At 28.8% G+C, this 21,806-nt stretch overlaps 1 protein-coding gene across 1 annotated transcript in view; it reads left to right on the top strand.

Annotated features, from left to right (window-relative positions):
• Window positions 1-21,806, top strand: part of LOC142319619 (kinesin-like protein KIF11) — a 91,119-nt gene that overhangs the window by 39,962 nt on the left and 29,351 nt on the right. The window contains exons 10-12 of the mRNA XM_075357108.1: window positions 7,273-7,600; window positions 10,119-10,243; window positions 16,253-16,417. Coding sequence (XP_075213223.1) covers window positions 7,273-7,600; window positions 10,119-10,243; window positions 16,253-16,417 — 618 coding nt within the window. The remainder of the gene's footprint in view (window positions 1-7,272; window positions 7,601-10,118; window positions 10,244-16,252; window positions 16,418-21,806) is intronic.

The following is a 21,806-nucleotide window of genomic DNA, read 5'->3' on the forward strand; positions in this document are numbered from 1 at the left end:
TGACACACACGTTCAGAAAATTAATGATATGGTGCACGCAAGTCGTCGATTGACTGTCAGAGAACTTGCAGAAAGGGTTAGCATCTCGATTGGATCATGCCATGACACGTTGACTGAAAAATTAAACATGCATCGAATTGCAGCAAAGATTGTTTGTTTCATGACCTAACAGCAGAAAAAACATAGAGTGGACGGACAATTGCCGGCAAATCCTTGAACAAGCCGATGATTATAAAACATCCATGCAAAGGATCGTAATGGGAGACAAAAGCTGGGTTTACAGCTATGACATTGAGGCAAAAGTCAATCATCAAAAAATCACACATTACAAAAATCGCTATTTGTTAATAGCGATTTTTGTAATGTGTATTTTTCACTAAATGTATTTTACTCAAACAACAATAACTCAAAAACTAAATGAGATATCAACAATCCAAGAACATGTGATTACAGAGAGGTTATGCAGAACACAATACTGCCAACCGCACATCACTAAGTATCTGTTGTTGGGTAAATAAAAAAGATTGGTTATTTTCTGAACAGATCTCGTTTTACAACTGAAGTCCATGACATTTTTAGCTCAAGAAAAAGAAAAGTCAAATTTTTTCTTTAATTAAAATTAAAGAAAAAATTTGATAGAAGAAAAAGAAATGGAAAATATAGAATAATTTCACTGATTGAATCTGCACACAAATTAATGTACATCCAATTAAACAACAGACATTTACTATGTATAAAATTTTCTTGTTATGACCAACCAATATGACTTGAAAAATCTTATTTATTTTGATACTGATAAAGGACTGAAGAACTGACAGTATCCCAGCAAGACAAAAAAATGTTGTTCTCTGGTGTGTGCTACTTGTGAAATTTTCCAGAGGAACTGGAATTTCCTCTGAGAAATAAAAAAGAAGTAAGATATATTATTATAAAGACAATACTTAACAGACTAAAAATATTGAGATTTTCAGTTCATATCAAATGGAAATGTATATGAGAATTTTTTTCAGCCCTTACAGAGTCCTTTATAAGTATTGTAGTAATTATTTAATGACATAAATATTCTTGGGTAAAAATAAAGAAAGTTAACCATAATATAATTTGCTAGGTTATGGGAGAATCATATGATCTTTTTACTTTGACCAGTTGTGACAGTAGCTGTTAGAATTGTCAGTTTAATTCAGATGAACTAAATGGTTTAAAATATTAAAAAGAAATACAGAAAATAAGTTAAAATAATAAAGTAAAACAAAGTAATTGCCAAATTAAAAATGAAAAGGGTAAAATATTTTGTATTCAAAGTAATTAATTGTTAAAAATTAGCTTTTAAAAAATAATACTAACAGAGACCTTTAACTACTTATGCTATTTATCAACATTTTTATGTTTTATCTCTGTCTTAGTTTTCTAAATTTTGTCAAGCTGTTTGTATTCTCATGGGATTCTTGCAAATGACTTTGTTTTCATAGACAGTGTTTTTTTTGTAATCTTATCTAATTTAAAATAAAAAATATAAAATGGAGTTTAAAAATCTGAATTTAGATCTAAGAAACAGTGGTTTTACATGACTGCCCAGAAAGGAGTATAATGTTTTTAGAGTGTCTGTTTGTTCCACTGTAGCAGTTCAACGACCGAACCGATTTAGATGTATGAACCCGCATTGGAATCTTTATGTTGTGGGGGTGTTGTCATAGGCTGTATAAATATATATATATATATATATATATGTGTGTATATTTAATAGTAACTAAAAGGCCACAAAAAATCATATATAGGATTCTAAATCAACAATCAAAAGTATTTTCAATGTTGATTTATTTGTATTGAAAATAGTTGTGTTTTATAAGATATGCTACGATATTGAATGAATGAACTATGGTAGTAAAATTTATTTTATAATTATTATTGCTGCTGTTATATTTATTGTTTACAAACATTTAAGAATAAATCTTATCATGTAAGCATGTTCTTTTTTTGCTTTTATTTGTTGGTGTTGCTTCTTCTTACTTATTGCTTATAAACATTTAAGAAAAAAAAAAATAATGATATTTTGATGGGCAGTATGTTCGATCATATGAGCATGTTCTTTATTCTTACTCTTATTTGTTGGTGCTGCTTCATTTTACTTAATGTATTACTAGCTGGTCAGGGCTTACTTTGCTCGCCCAACCATCTAGCCAGGGGGCTCTACCCCCTAGACCCTCAATGCATTTGTAGCCATTTGTAAGAATATTAAGTATTTTACATAAATATTTTAAGAAAAGAAATATTAGTGCATAAAGAATATTTTTATGAACATTTTCCTGTTTTTATATTTAAAATAGGCTCAAGGAGTGAGTGGGGATAGAATTTAATAGTTTTTAATATAAATATAATGTTTAATGCTAACCATATTGATAATTGGGAGTTGGCTTGTGTGTGTTCATGTGAGCTTTTGTTAGTAGTTGCTAGTCTAGCTGCTGTTATTAGCACAGAGTGAACATGATGCATCAGCTGGATGCACACCAATGACTCTCCTGCTAAATAAAGAATCCTTTTTTTTTACTGCTAAATATTAACTAATAATTTCTTTCTTATATTAATGAAATTAACAAATAAATAAAAATACAAATGTAAAATATAAATAAAAATAATCTACGCTTAGAAATTAAATGAAATAATCTGTAAATTAATTGACAAACGGACTGTTTATAGAAGGAGAGAGTCGTATGCAACCACCCAGCACACCACCATTGGTCCTCACTGTGCCACAATTTTATTACAAAATATTAATTTTTCCTCTCTTTCTTTTATTACACGACTGCTCAAAAAGGAGTGTTATGTATTTAGAGTGTACATTTTTCGTATGCATGTAAATGAACAAATGTTCATTTGTTCCACTGAAGCAGCTGAATGGTTGAATCTATTTACATATATGAACCCACATTGGAATCCTTACAATACTAGGAGTGTCATAGTCTACATAAGTGTGTGGTTGTTTATTTGTGTGTGTGTGTGTGTGTGTGTGTGTGTATGAATATTTATATGTAGTAATGGAGATTTGCCGGTTGAAGCACAAACTTTAATAAATTGAATTAATGAACTGTGAACTGTGAGCTTCTATCACTGTGTGAATAGGGTTTAAACTGAATGAATTGAATCAGTCAAATGAATAACATTACAAAAATTATTAGAATTAAATTTATATTAAATAAAATATTATTAAATTAATTAAAAAAATTTCTGTTTAATAATAATGGGCTTCCCATGGACGACTGTGTTTGGCTAGTGGTGAGGTAATGTGATCACCTTGAGTCAGGCTAGACCAAACATCACCAACTGGTAACAAACGGGATGCCATGGGGTACTGTTTTGGGAAATGAAATGAGGTGCTCTTATAATATCTCTGCAAACAACTGTCCAATTTTCAAAATTCAAACGGGATATTTGTTAGTAGGTTGAAGGCTAGCTTTTGCATGCAAGTACACTCTCGATCTAACAGATCACAGTTATTCGGAAATGGTGTTACATCTTCGCAACCAATCTTCACATTTTTCAAATTCAAATATTTGCTAGTATAATATGAAATCATGATGGAACCAAACCTGAACAAAAAGAGCAATGATTGTCAACAATGTTTTTTTTGGCAGTCGTGTTTTTTCATTTTTAATAACGGGTCCGCCACGGGAAATGGACATTTTACAAATTAACGACACTCCACTATTTTAAGGTTAAAAAATAATTTATTGGCAGAATTAAGTTTCTGAGAATATGCAGTTTGACTTACCTATGTACGAAAAATAATATCGTTAAGATGGTGTCCATTTTCACGCTGACAAATGTGGAGACGCTCTCTGAAGTTAGCCTCCACTCTCTCCAATAGTTGACGGTCGATCTGAGCGATGTTCTGCTCTATCGCTCGGAGTTAGGCCAATGTACGAGGTTTGGTTTCATACACCAAAGACTTTAAATACCCCACAAGAAAAATTCACACATCGAAAGGTCTGGTGAGCAAGGGGACCAATGCAGATCACCGAATCTGGAGATAACGCGATTAGGGAACATTTGTCTAGCAGCAGCCATCGACACTCGGGCAGTATGGGCCGTAGCTCCATCCTGTTGAAAATAAACATCTGGCAGATTGATTTGTCGTCGTCTCAGCTCAGTTTTCAAGAATGTTTTCACCATATTTACGTAACGATCAGCTGTTACGGTTACAGTGTTCCTGTTTTCCTCAAAAAAGTAGGGCCCCACGATACCAAATTTCTCGACGCCGCACCAGACTGTAACTTTGGGGCTGTGTAATGGTAATTCATGTAAAGTGCATGGATTTTCACAGGCCCAGTATCAGAAGTTTTGACGATTCACAACAATATGGTTGTTTAATTTTAGGATGTAAAAGTAAATTAAAGTTTAAGTAGAATTTTCTAGAACATGAAATAAGCTCATTTTTAAATAATTGTTGAAATTCTTCATTTTGGGTACCCATATTTATAAGTGTCCAGGCAATGTGTGTATTGAATTTCAAGTTTTAATGATATTGGGAAGTATTCATCTTTATTGATATATGATTTATTATGGAATTCAAGCCACAAAATGTTACACAGTTAAACAAAGTTTGTTTCAGATTTGAACTCTGGTTTTACAGTATCACAGAACAATTGTCATTATTAATAACATCTGGTCATAGCCATACTGTAAATCCAACTTGAAATTTATTATTATTTGCAGCCATATCAATCTGTTGTGGATGAATCCTCTTTCAGTTACTCTTACTAATCACTCTCTCTGACAAAGTGCACTTCCAGTCTCCTCCATGCCTCTGTCTTTAGTCCTACGCTTCCAGTTGATTCTGGCAGTCACTGGGGTTTCTTTATTCCATCAATCTGATAGTCTTCCTCTTGGCCAAGTCAATGGCCATCTTCTCTCCTTGCAATGTGCTCTGCCCACTGCCATTGTAGATGTTTTATATATTCCAGCACACCTGTTATTATTTTTGTGATACATCTAATACTGACTGCTGTCTTTCTATATAGTCTATCAGTCCTCGCATACTTCCTTCCATTCGTCATTAGTGCTGATTTAATTTTCTCTTTATTGCATTGTTTAATGTTTATATTTGACAGCCTTAAGAAATTACCGGCAGGACACATTGATCAAGTACTTGTTTCTTTAAGAGTCACAGGCAATCTGAACTTGAACACTGTTGAGTTACATCCAAATGCTCTCCATGTCATTTTATACGTTGTAGGACTTCTGCAAGTAGTGAGTTATTCATACTGATTTATATTCTTTAACACTTGTATATTCTTCACAAACTCTCTCTTTACAGACTGCAACAAGTTCATTCATGAGCATTTGCAATTCTGTTAAATCTTTAGCAAACAGCACAATATCACTGGCAAATCTTAGATTCATTAGTTATTCTCTATAATTTTGATTCCTACACGTTTGTCATCCCAGTTACGTTTTTTAAATGTGATTTCTAGGACACTAAATATCTGTGGGGATATTGAGTCAACTTGTTTCACCCCTCTTTCAATTTTAAACTCAGTCTTCTACAACATTAATGAGAGCTGACAACTTTGTAGATATTACTCAGATTATTATTTTATAACATGGTCACTTCCATTAACGCTAATATTGATTAAATAAATAAAATCATTTTCTTTCTCTTTTTTAAGTGGCAAAACCAGATTGTTAAGACTATTTTTGATTAGATTTAAGTTATAGGGATGCATTTGTACTTATGGTTTTTAACTAAAAGCAGGACAGTAATCTCCTCTTTACATGATTAATTGGTTCTACAAAACTTATGCATAAATTGAGAAATACAATATTTTTAAATTGTATTATGTATGCTTTATTTTATTTAATATATTTATATATTTTTTTATTTAATTTTAATATATATTTATTTATTTAATTTACTTAATTTATTTGACTTAATTTTTAAGAGAAATAATGTTAATAATTAAACTATAAAAGAAAATGTTAACAATGAAAAATATTTTATTTATATTATGAAAAGAAAACATTCACCTTACTCTCATTACTTTATATTTATAATTTTTTAATAGCTCTTACTCAGTGAATCTCTACTGTTTCCCCAGTTTATAATATCGATGGCATAATAAATCTCTGTCCAGTGTTGGCTGCTTTGCTTATATATTTAATTCTTACAAAGTAGATCTATCTGGTATAATAAGCAATTTAAATCCTCAAGAAATTCTTTTCTCTCATCATTTGAATCTAAGTTTTGATAAAATCATCTGTATTATTAATCATAGAGATGATTTATTTTATCTTTTCAGTAGTGAATAAATTAAATTAGGTGCTTTGTGTTTCATTATCTGGGTTTATAGGTTTGATATACTTCTTTAATTCTGCAAAATCAGATTGATAACATATGATTATAGTTCTATATTTAAAGCAGTTAGTCACTGAAATCTTCACTTTTTTGTTTGCTATCCAACCACCACAATTTTACCCATGATATCTTAACTTCTCATTAGAAACAAATTCTAGAAATAGTTCAAGTAGTGCTCATCATCAATGTATTGTATGTTTTCAGATTCATTGGCTGCATTAACTAAAAGCAACAATATTTAAAATGAATTATGTTCTACTCTGCAGTATTCATTTAATTTTTGTAAAAGTAGAAGACATCAAGTCTTAAAACAAACAACTAGACATCCAAGCTTTTTTTTTTTATTAAATTTATAATAGTCCTAATTTATGGATTTGAAGAAAAATAAATTAAAAAACAGTTAACAATTTTTAATCTCTTAAAGCATTTCTACAGAAGAGAAGTTAAATAACCTATTATAAAGTTGATAAATCTATAATTAAAGATTACTATATGCATTAAAAAAAGAAAGGTAATCCTCAAAGATAGAACCAACAGGTCTATTAACAGGTCTAACAATCTTATTAAAGAGGGACAGCCTGCTGATTCTTATTTATTAAAGAATCTATTATTCCTACTTTATCAGGCTCTTGTAGTGGTTTGAAATGAAATTCTTTAAAAATAATGATTGTTTTTTAGCATTTGTTTTGCTATTGTTCTTTAAAATTAAAAAAAAGAATTAATAGGCATTATTGATTTTTTTTTTTTTTTTTAATTTTAATGTACATTGTTTCTGCAAATTTTTGTTATTTCACTTCTACAATCTTTGTTTACTCTTGTTGTTAGTTTATTCTTGTGTACTGATTGTTTTTAGTTTACTCTTTGAATGTATAAGTACAGCTGTAAAGGAAAAGAATGATTTTAAAATTTTAATTTTGTTTTAGTGTATTTTACAAGAACTTAGAGACCAATTAATAGAGATAGAATTGCAATGTAAAGAAGAAAAATTTATTGTTGAGCAGCATACAATTACTGAACAATCATTAATGGAACAAGCAAGTGAATTAAAAAAAGTTGCAGGTCAGGCTGCATCACATACACAATTGTTGCATGATAAACTGGATCGTGTAAAATCAATTGAATTAGATAACAAGACTGCTGTCTCAACATTTTATAATGAATTTAATGAAAATTTAAAAGTCGCCAGCAACTTGTGGGAAACACATTTTAAAGATGAAATGTTATTTTACTTGAATCATATGAAATATATTTGTAAGTTTGTTTTATTTTAATTAATTTTAAATTTTATTTTAATGTTAATTAACGTTTAAATGATTATTAAATTATAGAAAAATTCCAATATAACAGTGACTTAATTTTAAATCTTGAAATGGGAATGATTTTTCCATGCAATATCAATTTTTATGTATTCAAAATTAAATATTCAGTTTTCCTCCTATTAAAAGGTGGCATTCTAAATTGTTCCAAGCTGCTCCTGTGTTCATAGACTAGTTCTTTGTTCCATCATTTCATTTCCTCCTTTATATAGCTGTCATCTATCAAACAATTAACAACAAAAGCATAATTGGAAATTTTAATAAATTATTGTGAAATTCTATAGATATTTTAATTTTTCCAATTATTAAGTATTCTGTATAATTTTTAATATTCAGGATTGTATTTAAAATTGAGTTTATGCAGCTTTTATCAGACTTGGAAAAAATTGAATAAAATCTTAGGATAAAGTGAAAACTAAGATAGAAAAAACTAGCATATAAACTTAAATTAAATTAACATAAAAACTTAAGCATATTCCATTCTTTAATCACTAGTCATGTTGGCAGAATGAGTTTATATAAATAAATAATTAATTTGATAAACATTCATCTATGAATTTATTGCTGGTAGTCAAATTATTGGTTGTCTGTGAGGTACTATAATCAAATACTGAGGACATTCAGAAAGTTTTCAGTGACATAGAGGTGACACAAGTTTGACCAAATGACTATGACATTTGTCAAATCTGATTTTTAGGTGGAGTGCTGCAAAGTTTCAGATACATTTTGTGGCGATCTAGTTAAGGAAACAAGTTTTGACACTTCGAAAAATGATAATTTGAAGTTTAAGCTGTTATCAAGTTCTTCGTTTTAAAAGGTTTAACCATGATGGGCTTGCAAAAGGAGTTAGATTCCAAAGGCTTTTTCTCTTCATTTCAGATGTTAAAAAGTAGGGTGCTGATTATAAATATGGTCATACATCCATTCAATATGTTAATGCTTGGGACACCCAAAAACTACTTTGACAAAATCATCATTTTTTAGAATGGAAGGACACAATACCATTAAGATTCATTCATGAATATTTATAGTATTAATGTTGCAAGTGTTAGACGTGTAAGAAATTCAGAGTAGGGCTCATTTATGTGCCCAAGGAGAGAGAGAAAAGATCAACATACAATTGTGAATAATTCCATTTATATATTTTAACAAAATTTATGTGATAAAAATCATTTCATTTCTAATCTTTTAAATAAATTTACTTAAATTTGGAAAAATTTACTTAAATTCTTTGCAAAGTGAGTACCAAATCAATAACAGACATATTCAGTTTACTGACTGATTATATTGACATATTCAATATACAGTGACTTTGTCTTTGGTATTATAATGAAAAGGAAATTAATATCTTAGAATTGTTAATAGTTAATACAGAGTAAGACAGGAGTCAAATTTATGAATATAGAAAGTAAGGTTTACTTCAAACAGTAGCTGTGCACTTATTCACCTACAAGCTGCAAAATTCAAGCACTTAGTATTGAATTGAAACCTTAACAGTTTGAGATCACAAGGGAATCTTACTGATAAAATTCATGTAACCTAGATCTGTGGCTCCAATTTGCAGTTTTGCACAAAGGTTTTACTTAATCAATTAATATATTTGACCATAGTCCAAACTTAATATCAACTGAATATCAACCTCTTCATCAAGATGAAGGTTGTCTGACTGTATTATTTAGTGCTTTGAAACCCATGAGGAGCTACTGGATAGGACTAAATGGGTATTCAGCTAGTGGAGTTTTTTGATGGAAGATCTGTAAATGTTTATGGTTATGGTATAAGTACCTGAATACAGATGGCAACTGTGTGGAAGTAATGTAGATATATGTAGGACAAAGTTGATTTTGAAATAGCCCTAGTGTAATATTTATTAGTTAATAATAGTTATTATTTAATAATCGCTATACTGTAATTTATTTTTTTAAGATTTGAAAATTTTGTTATAAGAAGCAGTGTTTCTTGACCTGATAATTTTTGCCTGGCAAATTTTGAATTAGTCTTTAGTAATTAGTACTTTACTAATCCATCCATTCATTTTCTTACATATGTATTTAATGGATTTTTTCTTTTAATCATTATAATTATGTTATCTGGCCTGGGAAGAAATCTTGTATACCATGACAAACAATTTTCTTTTGTTTCCAACTAAAATTTTGAGTTTATGTAAGATTACATTTCCTTTTAGCTCATCCATAATTTTTGTTCACCCCTTACTCTTATATATCCCAATATTTTTTTTTATGTTTGTGTTTCTAACAGACTCAATATGCCTATTAAAATGTGGTGCAAAAGTCATTAATTGAATATTTCTTCTGAAATAAATGTGTTATAAATGCACTACGATAAGATTCAATTAGTAAGTTTAATTTTATAATTTTAGAAAACTTTTTCTTATAATCTGAAAACTTGAAAAATATGTAATATAATTAAAAGAGGCTTTTTTCTGTTTTTAGCGGAATTACATACACATAAAATGTCTCTTATTGATAATATTAAATTATCAGCTGATGCTACTTTTAGTAAATGTGGAGAAATAAAAACAAATCTAAATAAATTAGAAGAAATAGTAAAAAAGATTGTAAGTATTTTGTGTTTTATTAATGCTCAATGTTGTGATTGATTGATACGTTTAATTGAGGTTTTGAACAAGTTTTACAATAGTATGATGCTAACCTCTTTCCTTTATTTATTTATTATGAAACATTGCTTAATATTGTGTCTAATTGCTTGATGTAAATTGCTTTACTTAATAAGATTTAGAAAAAAGTCATTAATCACAATGTTCAAGAAATCTATTTGTTTTTCCTAAATAGGGCGTTTCATTTTAATTGCTCCAGGTGATTTTCTCATAACTATGCATAATAAAAAACATAACCTGAACAAAATTTCCTCAGATTGGAGAGGGACACCTCTTGGTGACTTTTGATTTGACCTTGACCTTATTTCAATGTCAACACAATGTTTTTTTAGATGGAATGACCTATTTTTGACTCCAGCAATGAAAAGAGCAGAAAATTTTATTTTAGAGTATGTAATCACACATGATCTTAGACCTTTTTTGAAGGTCACACAGTCAATAGATATTGTTATACGATAGTTTAAATTCATTTTTATGGTCTTTCCCATAGTTTGCTAGATAAATGGCCTGAAATGTAAATATTCCAGAAATATTGTATGTACTTCAGAAATGTGTAACTCATATAACACTATCTCTAATGGTTAGCCATATGACCTTCAAAAAAAGGTCTATGTATAGACCTTCAAAAGTTATATGTATACATACTCATCGTCATGTGTTATCATATTCATATGTAACATATTCCAGTGTAAAACAGGCTATTCCATTTGAAAATGTCGTGTTAACCTTGAAGTAACAGTCAAGGTCAAATCCAAGGTTACCATGAGGTTACCCCGTTCAATCTGAGTAACTGTTATTAGGTAATTTTTTTGTATTGTGTGTATTTTACGAGAAAATCACCTCACGATATTAAAATGAAGCATCTGTATGAATAGCATCACAATCATTACATTTAATTTTATTAAGTCCACATAGGTTGTTTATTTTATTAATATTTTTGTTTTTTTTTAATATTTTATTATGTGGTTAAATAGGTTATGTGGTTTTATGTATGATGGTTTAAATATTTATTTATTTTAGTAATGTTTTCAATGATATTAGATAATTACAATATTACTAGATATAAAAACTTTATTTACATTTTTTTACTCTTTTGTCTTATTATGTATTGGTTACAAGGTAGTTATTTTATTATTATTGTTTGATAGTTGTTTTTTATAAGTATTATTAATCATATCCATTTTAAACTGCTGTGTATTTTATGATGTTTATTTCATTATTTAACTTTTTTTTGTTATTGTGTGTACTTGATTGCTCTATTACATCATATTTATGTAAGTATTAATTTTATGAGAGGCTGATTTGATTTTCTATGAATTGTTATATTATTAGAAGTAGGTTATTTATATGCTGATGTTTCCATTTGGTTGTCCTTGTTTATTTCAATATTGACATAAATAATTTAACATTCTATTACTATCTGATTAGATGTCAATTTTAGATTTTCATTATAAGAATTTAATATAATATTACTAGAGATATTCATTGTTTATTTCATTGTTTATTACCAGGATATATATATATATAATGAGAATATCAATGTACAGTGTCCATATTAAAATTTTGTGTATGACTGATACCATGTACTAATTACTCTCAAAATCCTGTAAATATATTTTAATATAAATTATATGTAATGATTGTGATGCTAATTATATAGGAAAGAATAAATAGATCCTTTGAAACTAGATTTCTTGAACATTATAAAATTACAAAAATAATAAATTAGGTTTGTCCAATATGGCAGACCATTTAATAAACTATAAACATTGTTTAGATTTAATTTAATAAACATTTGGCATTTACAAATTATTTTTTATTTCTTGATGATTGACTATTATGAATGTCACAATTTATAATTTAAATATCATATATTTGAATTTTGAATTAACATCTTACAAGAAATCCCTGATGATGGTGTAACGGATCTGAAAGTACTTGGAAATATATTTTGAAAATTGTTGGTAAATGGAAATTTTTACAATAAATATTCTATTTCTGATATTAACACAAATTTAGAAATATTAGAAATTAATTAAAGGTGACATAAAATTAAATTATTTAATTTTAAGTATAATTTCAGTTTGATAAACCATCAGGCAGTATTTGAGGGAGACGTTCTTATATAAACTGTAACAGATAACAGCACTCATGTAAATTAGTATGCAATTATCATTATTTTTATTATCCAGTAACGGAATTATTTCAATCATGATTGAGGATGTGGGATTGCGCAAAAGTACTTTAATGAAAAATTAAGGTACAGTAAAGGGCATGAAGCTTAGCACTGTATCAATTGAACCCGCTTCAGCTGACGTTCTGTTACCCATTTAGCATAGCATTTGGTTTGCTACGTAATAGTGTATATATTTATACTCCACAAAAAATTAGCACTACTAATATTTATTATTATCATAATTATTATTTCACTCATGTTGATATTAATAACGTCAAGAATTAATATTAAATTCACTTTTAATTGATAATGTACAATTATATCCCTTATAAAAAACCTTATTGTTTTTCAATTAACATTATGATGATCCAGTGATGAATTAAATGAAGTGTAATACACTGAAGTTATATAAATTGTTTAATAGATCTTTAGAAAAATAAAAGACTAAGATACTGCATGATTTACACAATTTTAAATAATGCACAAACTATAAAAAAATAAACGCAACACTTTAGAAACTTAAGTAGTTGAATGTCATCATCCAAATTGCTGGTTTTGAATTTCTCGTGTCGTCACTTTCACTACCACCACTATCATCTTCCAAAGAAATTTGAAAAGATTCTGTAGTGTTGTCAATTATGTGTGTCTGATTAATATTATTCATCTTCATTTTTTAAAAACTTTTTTACAATAAGGTTTCCAATGCGATACGTCCATTTCAGTTTGGCTTTCTGTTAACATTGTTAAAGTGAAAAGTAGCATTGTGGTTTCTGCTGTATCATTCTACTTCAGACCAAACCATTTCAATAGGGTTTAAGTCTGGGTGGTAATGGGAGTAGTCATAATACTTCATATTCTTTCTTTTTTTCTTGGCAAGTTCATCTAACGTAAACACTTTCTATTTTTCTTTGTTCCATTTTAATTATCTCATACAGTTGAGGTTTCATCATAGTTGAGAGTGGAATACAATAATTATGTAACCAGTCCTGCATTTCTTGTATTGGATGTATAGCTCTAAACATCATGGTTTTTATATGTATTAATTTTCTGTGACCAGGGTGATAGAATTTAAATGTAATAATATTACAATATTATTTGTTGTTGGTTTTCTATAAACTGATATTTATAAAAACAGAATAAAAATGCCATGATAATGTTACAAAAATACAAACAATAGAAAATAACAAGAAAAAAAACAAAAATAATTAATTGATTTTATCTAAAATATAATTATACAGATAAAATAATAGAAAAGATAATAACTTAATGATAAAAATAAATATAAAAAAGCATATAAACCAAATAACCACAGTATAAAACATTTAAAAAATAACAAGTATAAAATTAATATAGAAAATTTAAGAGGAATATACAAAATTAAGTGCAATGAATGTAATGTACACATTACACAGCTTACAAAACAAAAAAAGAGGTATCTGTTATGTAGCTGTTAAAGCATAAATGTAGTATTGCTGATTGTAAAAAAAAATGAGATATTTTGAAAGTTTGTAATAATGATAAAGGAAATGAGTATACTCAAAAATTTTACATTTATAAATATAAACAAAAATATAAAAAGATGAATTTCCGAATCACATTCAAAGATGATGATTTTATTAAAAACATAATAAATTACAATCTAACAGTTGGCAGTAATATCAGTAAAACAAAATAAAATAAAATGTTTTAAATATTACATCAATCTAGTACTGGACAGCAGAATTTGCATATTCATCCATAATAAATCTCACAGTTTATAAAACTGTAATAATCTTGACAAATTCAAAATTCACAAATTATAAAAAAATTATTTTAATGTAATTATAGAATTAATCATCATTTGAAAATGTGAGATTTTGTGAAATTGATTCTTGGAAATAATATGGTAAGTTTAACTTTTTGTTTACTGTGTTTTGGTGGTTTAAATTTAGTGCAGTGGGGTAAATATGTTGAGAGGTATATGTATATCTTTTACCTTATTTTTTTGTTAAAGTGCAGTTCACAAAAAATTTATTAAGGTTATGAGATTCCAAGGTATACTGCAATATATGAATAGATACATATTTAAATTTAAAATAGTTGTTAACGTGTGGGTAAAACATTTTCTTGTCAAGTTGTTTCTCGTAAAAAAGAAAATAATGTGCTGGTGAAATTTCAAATACCCATTAATCGAGTATTTAAAAAAAATTTTTTAGAATTAAACCTTTGAAAAAGGACCAGGATGTTTCCTCCTTTTTGCAGGTTTCACTCTTTTTTCTAGCATGTTACAGCAGTACTCACTAATGATTGTATATTGTTCTTCCAAGTAATTGTAATAAACTGGCCCTTCATAGTCTTTAAGACTACTATAAAATAATTCGGTTTTGAATTTTCTCCTGGTGTATGAACTTAGATGTTTTTGTTCCATACTATTGGTGTTTGAATTCCAGCTCACAATGATGAATCCAAGTTTAATCACAAATTATGTGATCTAAAAAAGATAACCTTCCATCAAAAATTGTTATGTTAGGTACAGATGTGTCTTTGTGATTTTGAGTAGACTTGCAGAATCCACCTTGAACACGTTTTACAGTAATTTCAGCTTGTTGTGGATAATGAATGGTCAGTGCCTATATTTACAATGCAAATTTCAGGATTTTCCCAAATTTTTATGTGTTTGTCCTTTCAAATAAGATCATTAATGCCATTTTGTAAAGCATAAGTCAAAACCACTACCAGTTTTCTGCTGTGATGAAAATCAGTGACACTAATTTTGTCTGATTTAAACTGTTTAATCCACTTATAAAAATTTGCTTGGTTAATATTTTTACCATACTATTTTAACATTTATTTGTGAATTTCAGCCGGTTTTACATTTTTAGAAAAAAAATCCTACTACAACATTGTTCTTTCATGGTTCATGTTTCAAGCAGAGCCAACATTTTTAAATAAACAAAAGAAGTTATAGTAATGGAAATTCTTTTCGAACAGCTGATATTTTTTATATCAGGACAGTTCTATTCAATTACATCATTTTCCCACTGCTGCAATTTATCTCTAATTATTGAATTACCCTTGTATTTATGTCATTTTCGGTAATTCAAAACATGTTTGCATTGTTTTTCATAAGGTATAAATATAGTTGCAGTCTTGCCTCTTTTGTTTTCTATGGTACAAGATGTATCTTGTATCTTCTTTATATTTTATTTCACAGAGCAAGAAAGAGTTGAAGAAGAAGAAAGAGTTGCAAAAATTATATTTTAATAGTCTGCTTCTTCCATTTATTGTGATTAAGATAATTTCTATTAAACAATAACATTCAGTTTTAATTTATCTGATTAGAGATAAACACTATTCTCTTTAATATTTTTAATTTTTATGTTGATTTTTGACCTTTCTGATATGATGATGGATACACTAAAAATGTATTAAGTATTAATATCAAATTTTAATAATTTTATAAAGGAAATTTAACATTTCTACAACTGCTTTAGTTATATATTGAAAGCATTACTATTTTTCGTAAGTTTGTAGTTATTTTTCTTGTTTTTACAAAAAGTTTATAAAAATCTACTTTCTTAACATTTTTACCAGAGATATATAGTGTTTAATAGCCAGTAGTTGGTGATTAATGTAAGATTTGAGTTATTTAGGTATCTGTGTATATGATTTATTTTAACTTTTGTAGTAACACTTATTTTTTAAATATTAAATTACCATAGTTTGTAATTTCATTTTGTGTATTAGTGATTCAGTATTTTGATTATTTTCTTTTTTTTGCATTTATTTTTTAGAATAGTTTCAAGGATTTGCTTCACTCAGTTGCATCTGAAATAAATGAAAGTAAGACAAATGTTGTTCAGTATGTTGAATCTGTTACTTCTACAGTAAATAACTTATTAGAAGATGTGTGCCAATTAAAGGAAAATAATTCTCATAGTACATCAGTAGTGACCATGGTATGTATTTGTTAACCATACATTAATTTATTTAATTATATATATTTTATGTAGAATAAAACTTCTTCGGTTAACACCAAAGAACTGTTTACAAACATTTCAAATCTATAACTAAGATTGTAAATTTTGATTGTTAAACAATTGGCAGAATTTCTAAATAAAAAAGAAATATAGAAAATGGTTTTCTTTTATTTATAAAATAAAACAAAACTGAAAAATAAAAGTTATAATAGCTTGCTAGATTAGACCAAATCTGTAAACAAAAACAGAGCTGTGTAATGTTTAACATCTAAACTGACTACATAGACTGGCTGTCATGCAATGTTCAGCTCTCCTTTTATAGGTTTTCATAAGAATGATTAATAATAGTCTTTTAACTCTTACAGAAATATATTTCATCTGAACAAGACTTAGAGAAGATAAACATAAAATTATATGAAAGTAATTTAAAAATATTAGTTAAAGAGATTTTCAAAGAGTGGGGTAGATATCCTTTACAAAGAGATTGTAGATATCCTTTCCCTTTGCACAGTTTATCAGGCTTCTGAACGAGTACTCTGGGATAGATGGGGCTTCTATCACCATTTATCCTGCTATCAAATGAACATGCATTATAAATTCCAGCTAGTTTTGCTTTTTGAGATTCCTTAAGTGTTGAAAATTATTAAGTTTTTAAAGTAATACATTTTAAGAAATGACTACAGGAAATAAAACTCCTGTAGATATAAGAAATATTGGAAATTAGACCATCAGCTGAATCAGACAGCTAATATTCCTATTTATTAGGAGACTGGCCAGTTGATTAGTGGTTGATATGTATGCCACCTTAGATCAGCTTTAATTCCCAGGAAAATCTTAGTTATTTATCTTTTTATCCATCTTATGTCGCTAAAATATAGTATAATATATGTTGCGACGTCGATGGGACGCCCTTATTTAACAGCGTTTTACTTGTTTAGCTGTTTTTTTTAGGATATTATTACCTTTAGGGTAATAATACCCTAAAGGTATTATTAAGTAAGGTAAGGTATTATTAGGTAAGGTGATACCTTACCCTAAAGTTACAATACTCTATGTAGAACAGTTTTAAAGTTGTTGAGGGTTTCCATACTTTTGACTGGCTCTGTATGTATACTTTTTTTTTAATTATAAAAATAGTTATTAAGTAAATATAATGATTAAGTTTTGTTATTCTTTTTTTTAGCAAAGAAAGAGCAAAATACTAAACAATTTTTGTTTGTTACACTACCATTATTACAACTAATTTTGGCGTTTAGAAATCTAGATCACTTTTAATTTTCTGAAAAATTAAAAAATGCTACATATTAAGGTCTTTTGTTATTTGCATTGTGTACTAGTATTTTATCACCTTGGAACACATTATTAATTAGAACTGATAATTTAAAAAAAAAAAAAATTACAACTGAGTGGAATAAAAATTGATTATCAAAATTTAATTAAGGCCATTTAATCATAATTTAAAAAAAAATCAGTGCTAGACATGGTTAAACAATCTGTTTCTATTATAAGATTAGAAGGGATGTTACAGAGCTTCCGCAATCAAACAACTGGATTTAGTCACACGTGCAGACAACGATGACACTGCCAGAGGATGATAATGAGCTCTTGTTTACAAAATAAAACACATATTGGGTGCAATAACTTTTACAGTAACAAATTTATGGTTGTCAAATAGTGCTTTTTGGTTTTTGAATGAAAACTGAATATGATTAATTTATTTAATAAATAAATCACTGTACAATAGAATATCAGTGACTTAATTTATCAGTGCAAGTACTCTAATTTTTCATGTTCTACTTTGGTGATGAGACAAAGACTGACAGAAGTTGGTGGTATATACAAAACAGATGAAATCCATCAATCAGAAGTTTATGCTAAATGCATACTTTTGTTAAAATGCATATATTGGTGTGAGATGGGTAAAATAATGTGAAAGTTGTCAGTACGACTGGAGCTTGAAGAGGAGAGGACTGTTTATTGCCTGCAAATTTGAATATTGCCAGCTGCGTCAAGAAATTGGCTTTTGAACAAGACTGCATGGCTGCATAATCATGTGTTGTAGTTTGTTAAAAAATAATTAACTGTTAAAGAACATGTATTCATGATGGAAAATTATTTAGACAAAATCTCATGTTGTGTTGGCAAAAGTTAAGGGAGAAATTTGAAAAGGAAGCACCAGTGAAAAATGTTATTCAGAAGTTAGTTAAAAAAAATTCATTAAACATGTTTGGTGTTAAACCAGAAACATGCCAAACACATGTCAGTTTTAATGATGTAGATCATACAGGAAATTAAAGCGGCAGTTACAAAATCTTATCATAAATTTTTACAAAGACTATGCTGGAAAAAGAATATTTCACTAAGTTCAACCCAAATTGCAGTGAGGAGAATGCTGAAATGTTATCCATATTCAATGCAGGTTTTCCATCAGCTAACTAATGCTGATTATGCTTAAAGGCTTCATTACTGCCAATGATTCAAGAACTTTATTAGAGGAAACACTGGCATTTTAGATCAAGCTTTTTTCCAGATGGATGGTTTCACTTTGTTGGGTATATTAATAGTCAGAACTACCACACTTGGGGAAAATCCACACATTTATTTTAAATCTCCCCTGGATCCACAAAAAATAGGTGTATGAATGTGATTTCAAGGTGATGAATAAGAAGACCCTTGTTTTTCAAAAAACCGTGGATACTCCCATCTACCGAGAAATTATCCAACATTCATAGCCTTACTGCAAGAGGATGAACATGACTGCTGGTTGCCACAGAACAGGGCTACTTGCCATACAGCTCGCTCTTTGCTGCAGGATTTTTTTGGTGGAAAAATCATTTCTAAAGGATTGTGGCCACCAAGATAACCTGAACTGACTAGTCTAGGCTTCTTTCTGTGGTTACTTAAAAGAAACTATTTGTAGGAGCAATCCACACACCTTGCAGAAATTGAAGACAAGCATTACCAGTCTCATCCAGGAAATAGGCAGGGTATAGCAAACAAGAGTAGCCAGGAACATGTGTTGATAAGTGCGTATTAGTGGATGGACATCCTTTTCAACACCTGTAAATTATTATGCAAGGGTTTGCAAATAAACTATTATTTATAGACTAAACTAAGTGATAGGGCCTCTTATTAAGTTTAACTCCCAGAACATTTCTATCTATTATTATATTTTTAAAAAGTAAACCTATACTCCAATATGCTGGCATAATAAATATGATTGTAATATTTTTCTGAACAAGCCAACTGCTTGTTCATCAGAAAAATACACTCACAAAAATCTACACCAAATAGTGTTGAGGTTCCTTCTAATTTTAAAAGCACTTATAAGTGAGTTTTCAAGTAATATCATTTCTAACACTACTGAGATTTTGGTAAGACCCCTTACAATCCTTTTAGAATTTTAGAAAAACTATATATATTAAAAAAAAAACAACCACCAAACACAGAAACAGAAAAACCTAATATCAATAGACACTAAAAATTTAATAAATAGTATTGTTATTTGTTGATGTAATTACAGAATTATGTACTGACTGATCCAGGATCCCTCAAAAATCAATACTAGTTTTTTAGATTTTTCTGGTAGTGTCTGGTGGGTGGTTAGTATGGTGAATTATTTGAATTTTCAGAGTTTTATATATGTATATTAATTTACTGAAATTAATCTTTTGAAGAATCATATTATTCCTCTATTCTGTTAAATTATATTTTAAATTCTATTAATATGAACCACCTAATACAGAATATTTAGATAAATATTTTTAATTAATTTTATCAGGAAAGTACTTTCAAGGAATCCTGTATCCTGTCATGATTGAATTATTTAATTAAACTGCATATTAGAGTTAAAAATTAAAAATACTAAAATAAACCATACACATGATGTAAAGTTTGTAAATTACAATATTATAATGAAAATTGTATAATTTATTATATGAGTGCTGCTATCTGTTGCAATTTTTATATGACTGTCTTTCTCTGTCAACACTGTCTGACAGTTTATCAAATGGAAATTTTGTTTGTATTTATACAGAGTGTATCACAAAGTTCTCCCAGAACTTTCATAACCTATTCTACTCATGAAAATAAGGGGAAAAATTCATATAAATGTAAACACTAAAATGCTTAGTTTGCAAGTTATGGCTAGTGAAAGATTTCGCTCGGATTTCAGCTACTCCAGATGAAATGAGGTCGTACTGAAATTTTTAACACATTTTTTGGCATGCTTCTGAACTGCTTTTGTTGCTCTATTTAGTTCTTCAAGGCTATTCTTAAATTGCAGACAATTAATTCCTCACGAGAATCTATTTTTTTTCTTGTATACAATATTTTTCATCCATCATCAGATGCAAAAATTTGAAAGTGTTAGATCAGGCAATCTTGGTGGTCAGGAATGTGGACCTCCACAATCGATCCATTTATCCAGGAAATTATGATGTAAGTGAGTGGAAATGACACAAGAGAAGTGGGGAGGCAAGCCATCATGCTAGAAATATATTTTGCGTCTCAGCACTAGAGGAACATCTTCAAGCAGCTGCGACAATTGTTCTTGAAGAAAGTGCAAGTAGACCCTGGCATTTAAGTGGCCAGATAATATGAACAGTCCAAACAGCTGATTGTGAACCATACATTGACACTAAATTAATGTTGAAAATTGCTATCTACCATTTCATGAAGATTTACCTCTGACCATGTATGCTCACTACATAAACTGTTGACACCAATGAGTGAAATCTAATGAGTGCTTAATCTGTAAACAAAACATACTTGTAGAGTTGTCAATTTGTATTCCACAAACTACAGAACTCCAAGTGAAGCAGACCATTTCTTGGGTGTAGATGGTGAACTGGCTATTTATGATAAGAATAAAACTTTTTTTCTATAAGTGGCCTCCAAACCATCGAATGTGAAACTCCAATCTGCTTAGAAAGACATCATGTACTAACACCTGGAATGCATTGATAATAATTTCATCAATAACAGCATTGTGTGTGGATGGACATTTTTGTGTGAATGGACAGATTCATAGCTGGTATGAATACTAGGTAGTGAACTGTTTCCTGAAGATTGCAAAAAGTCATGCTAATTGTTTTAGAATCTGGAATCCTGCAATTCACAAAACACATTTCATATTCTAGTGCAGCAGCTATAGCATTACCATTACCAGACACCCAAAATGAATACCATATCAGCAAATTCTGTTGTAAATAAATATGGCATTACATCAAAAGCAAGCTATGACATTCAAACTAAAATTAACAGAAAGACTTTGCTAACAGCACAGTACCCAATATACTTAACTATACCTTACAGAATGATTTAAACACTAATACAGTGTTGCGCATTGTTGATCAGCTGTTTAACA

Source organism: Lycorma delicatula, chromosome 1, assembly GCF_047948215.1.
Source record: "Lycorma delicatula isolate Av1 chromosome 1, ASM4794821v1, whole genome shotgun sequence".
NCBI classification, from domain to species: domain Eukaryota; kingdom Metazoa; phylum Arthropoda; class Insecta; order Hemiptera; family Fulgoridae; genus Lycorma; species Lycorma delicatula.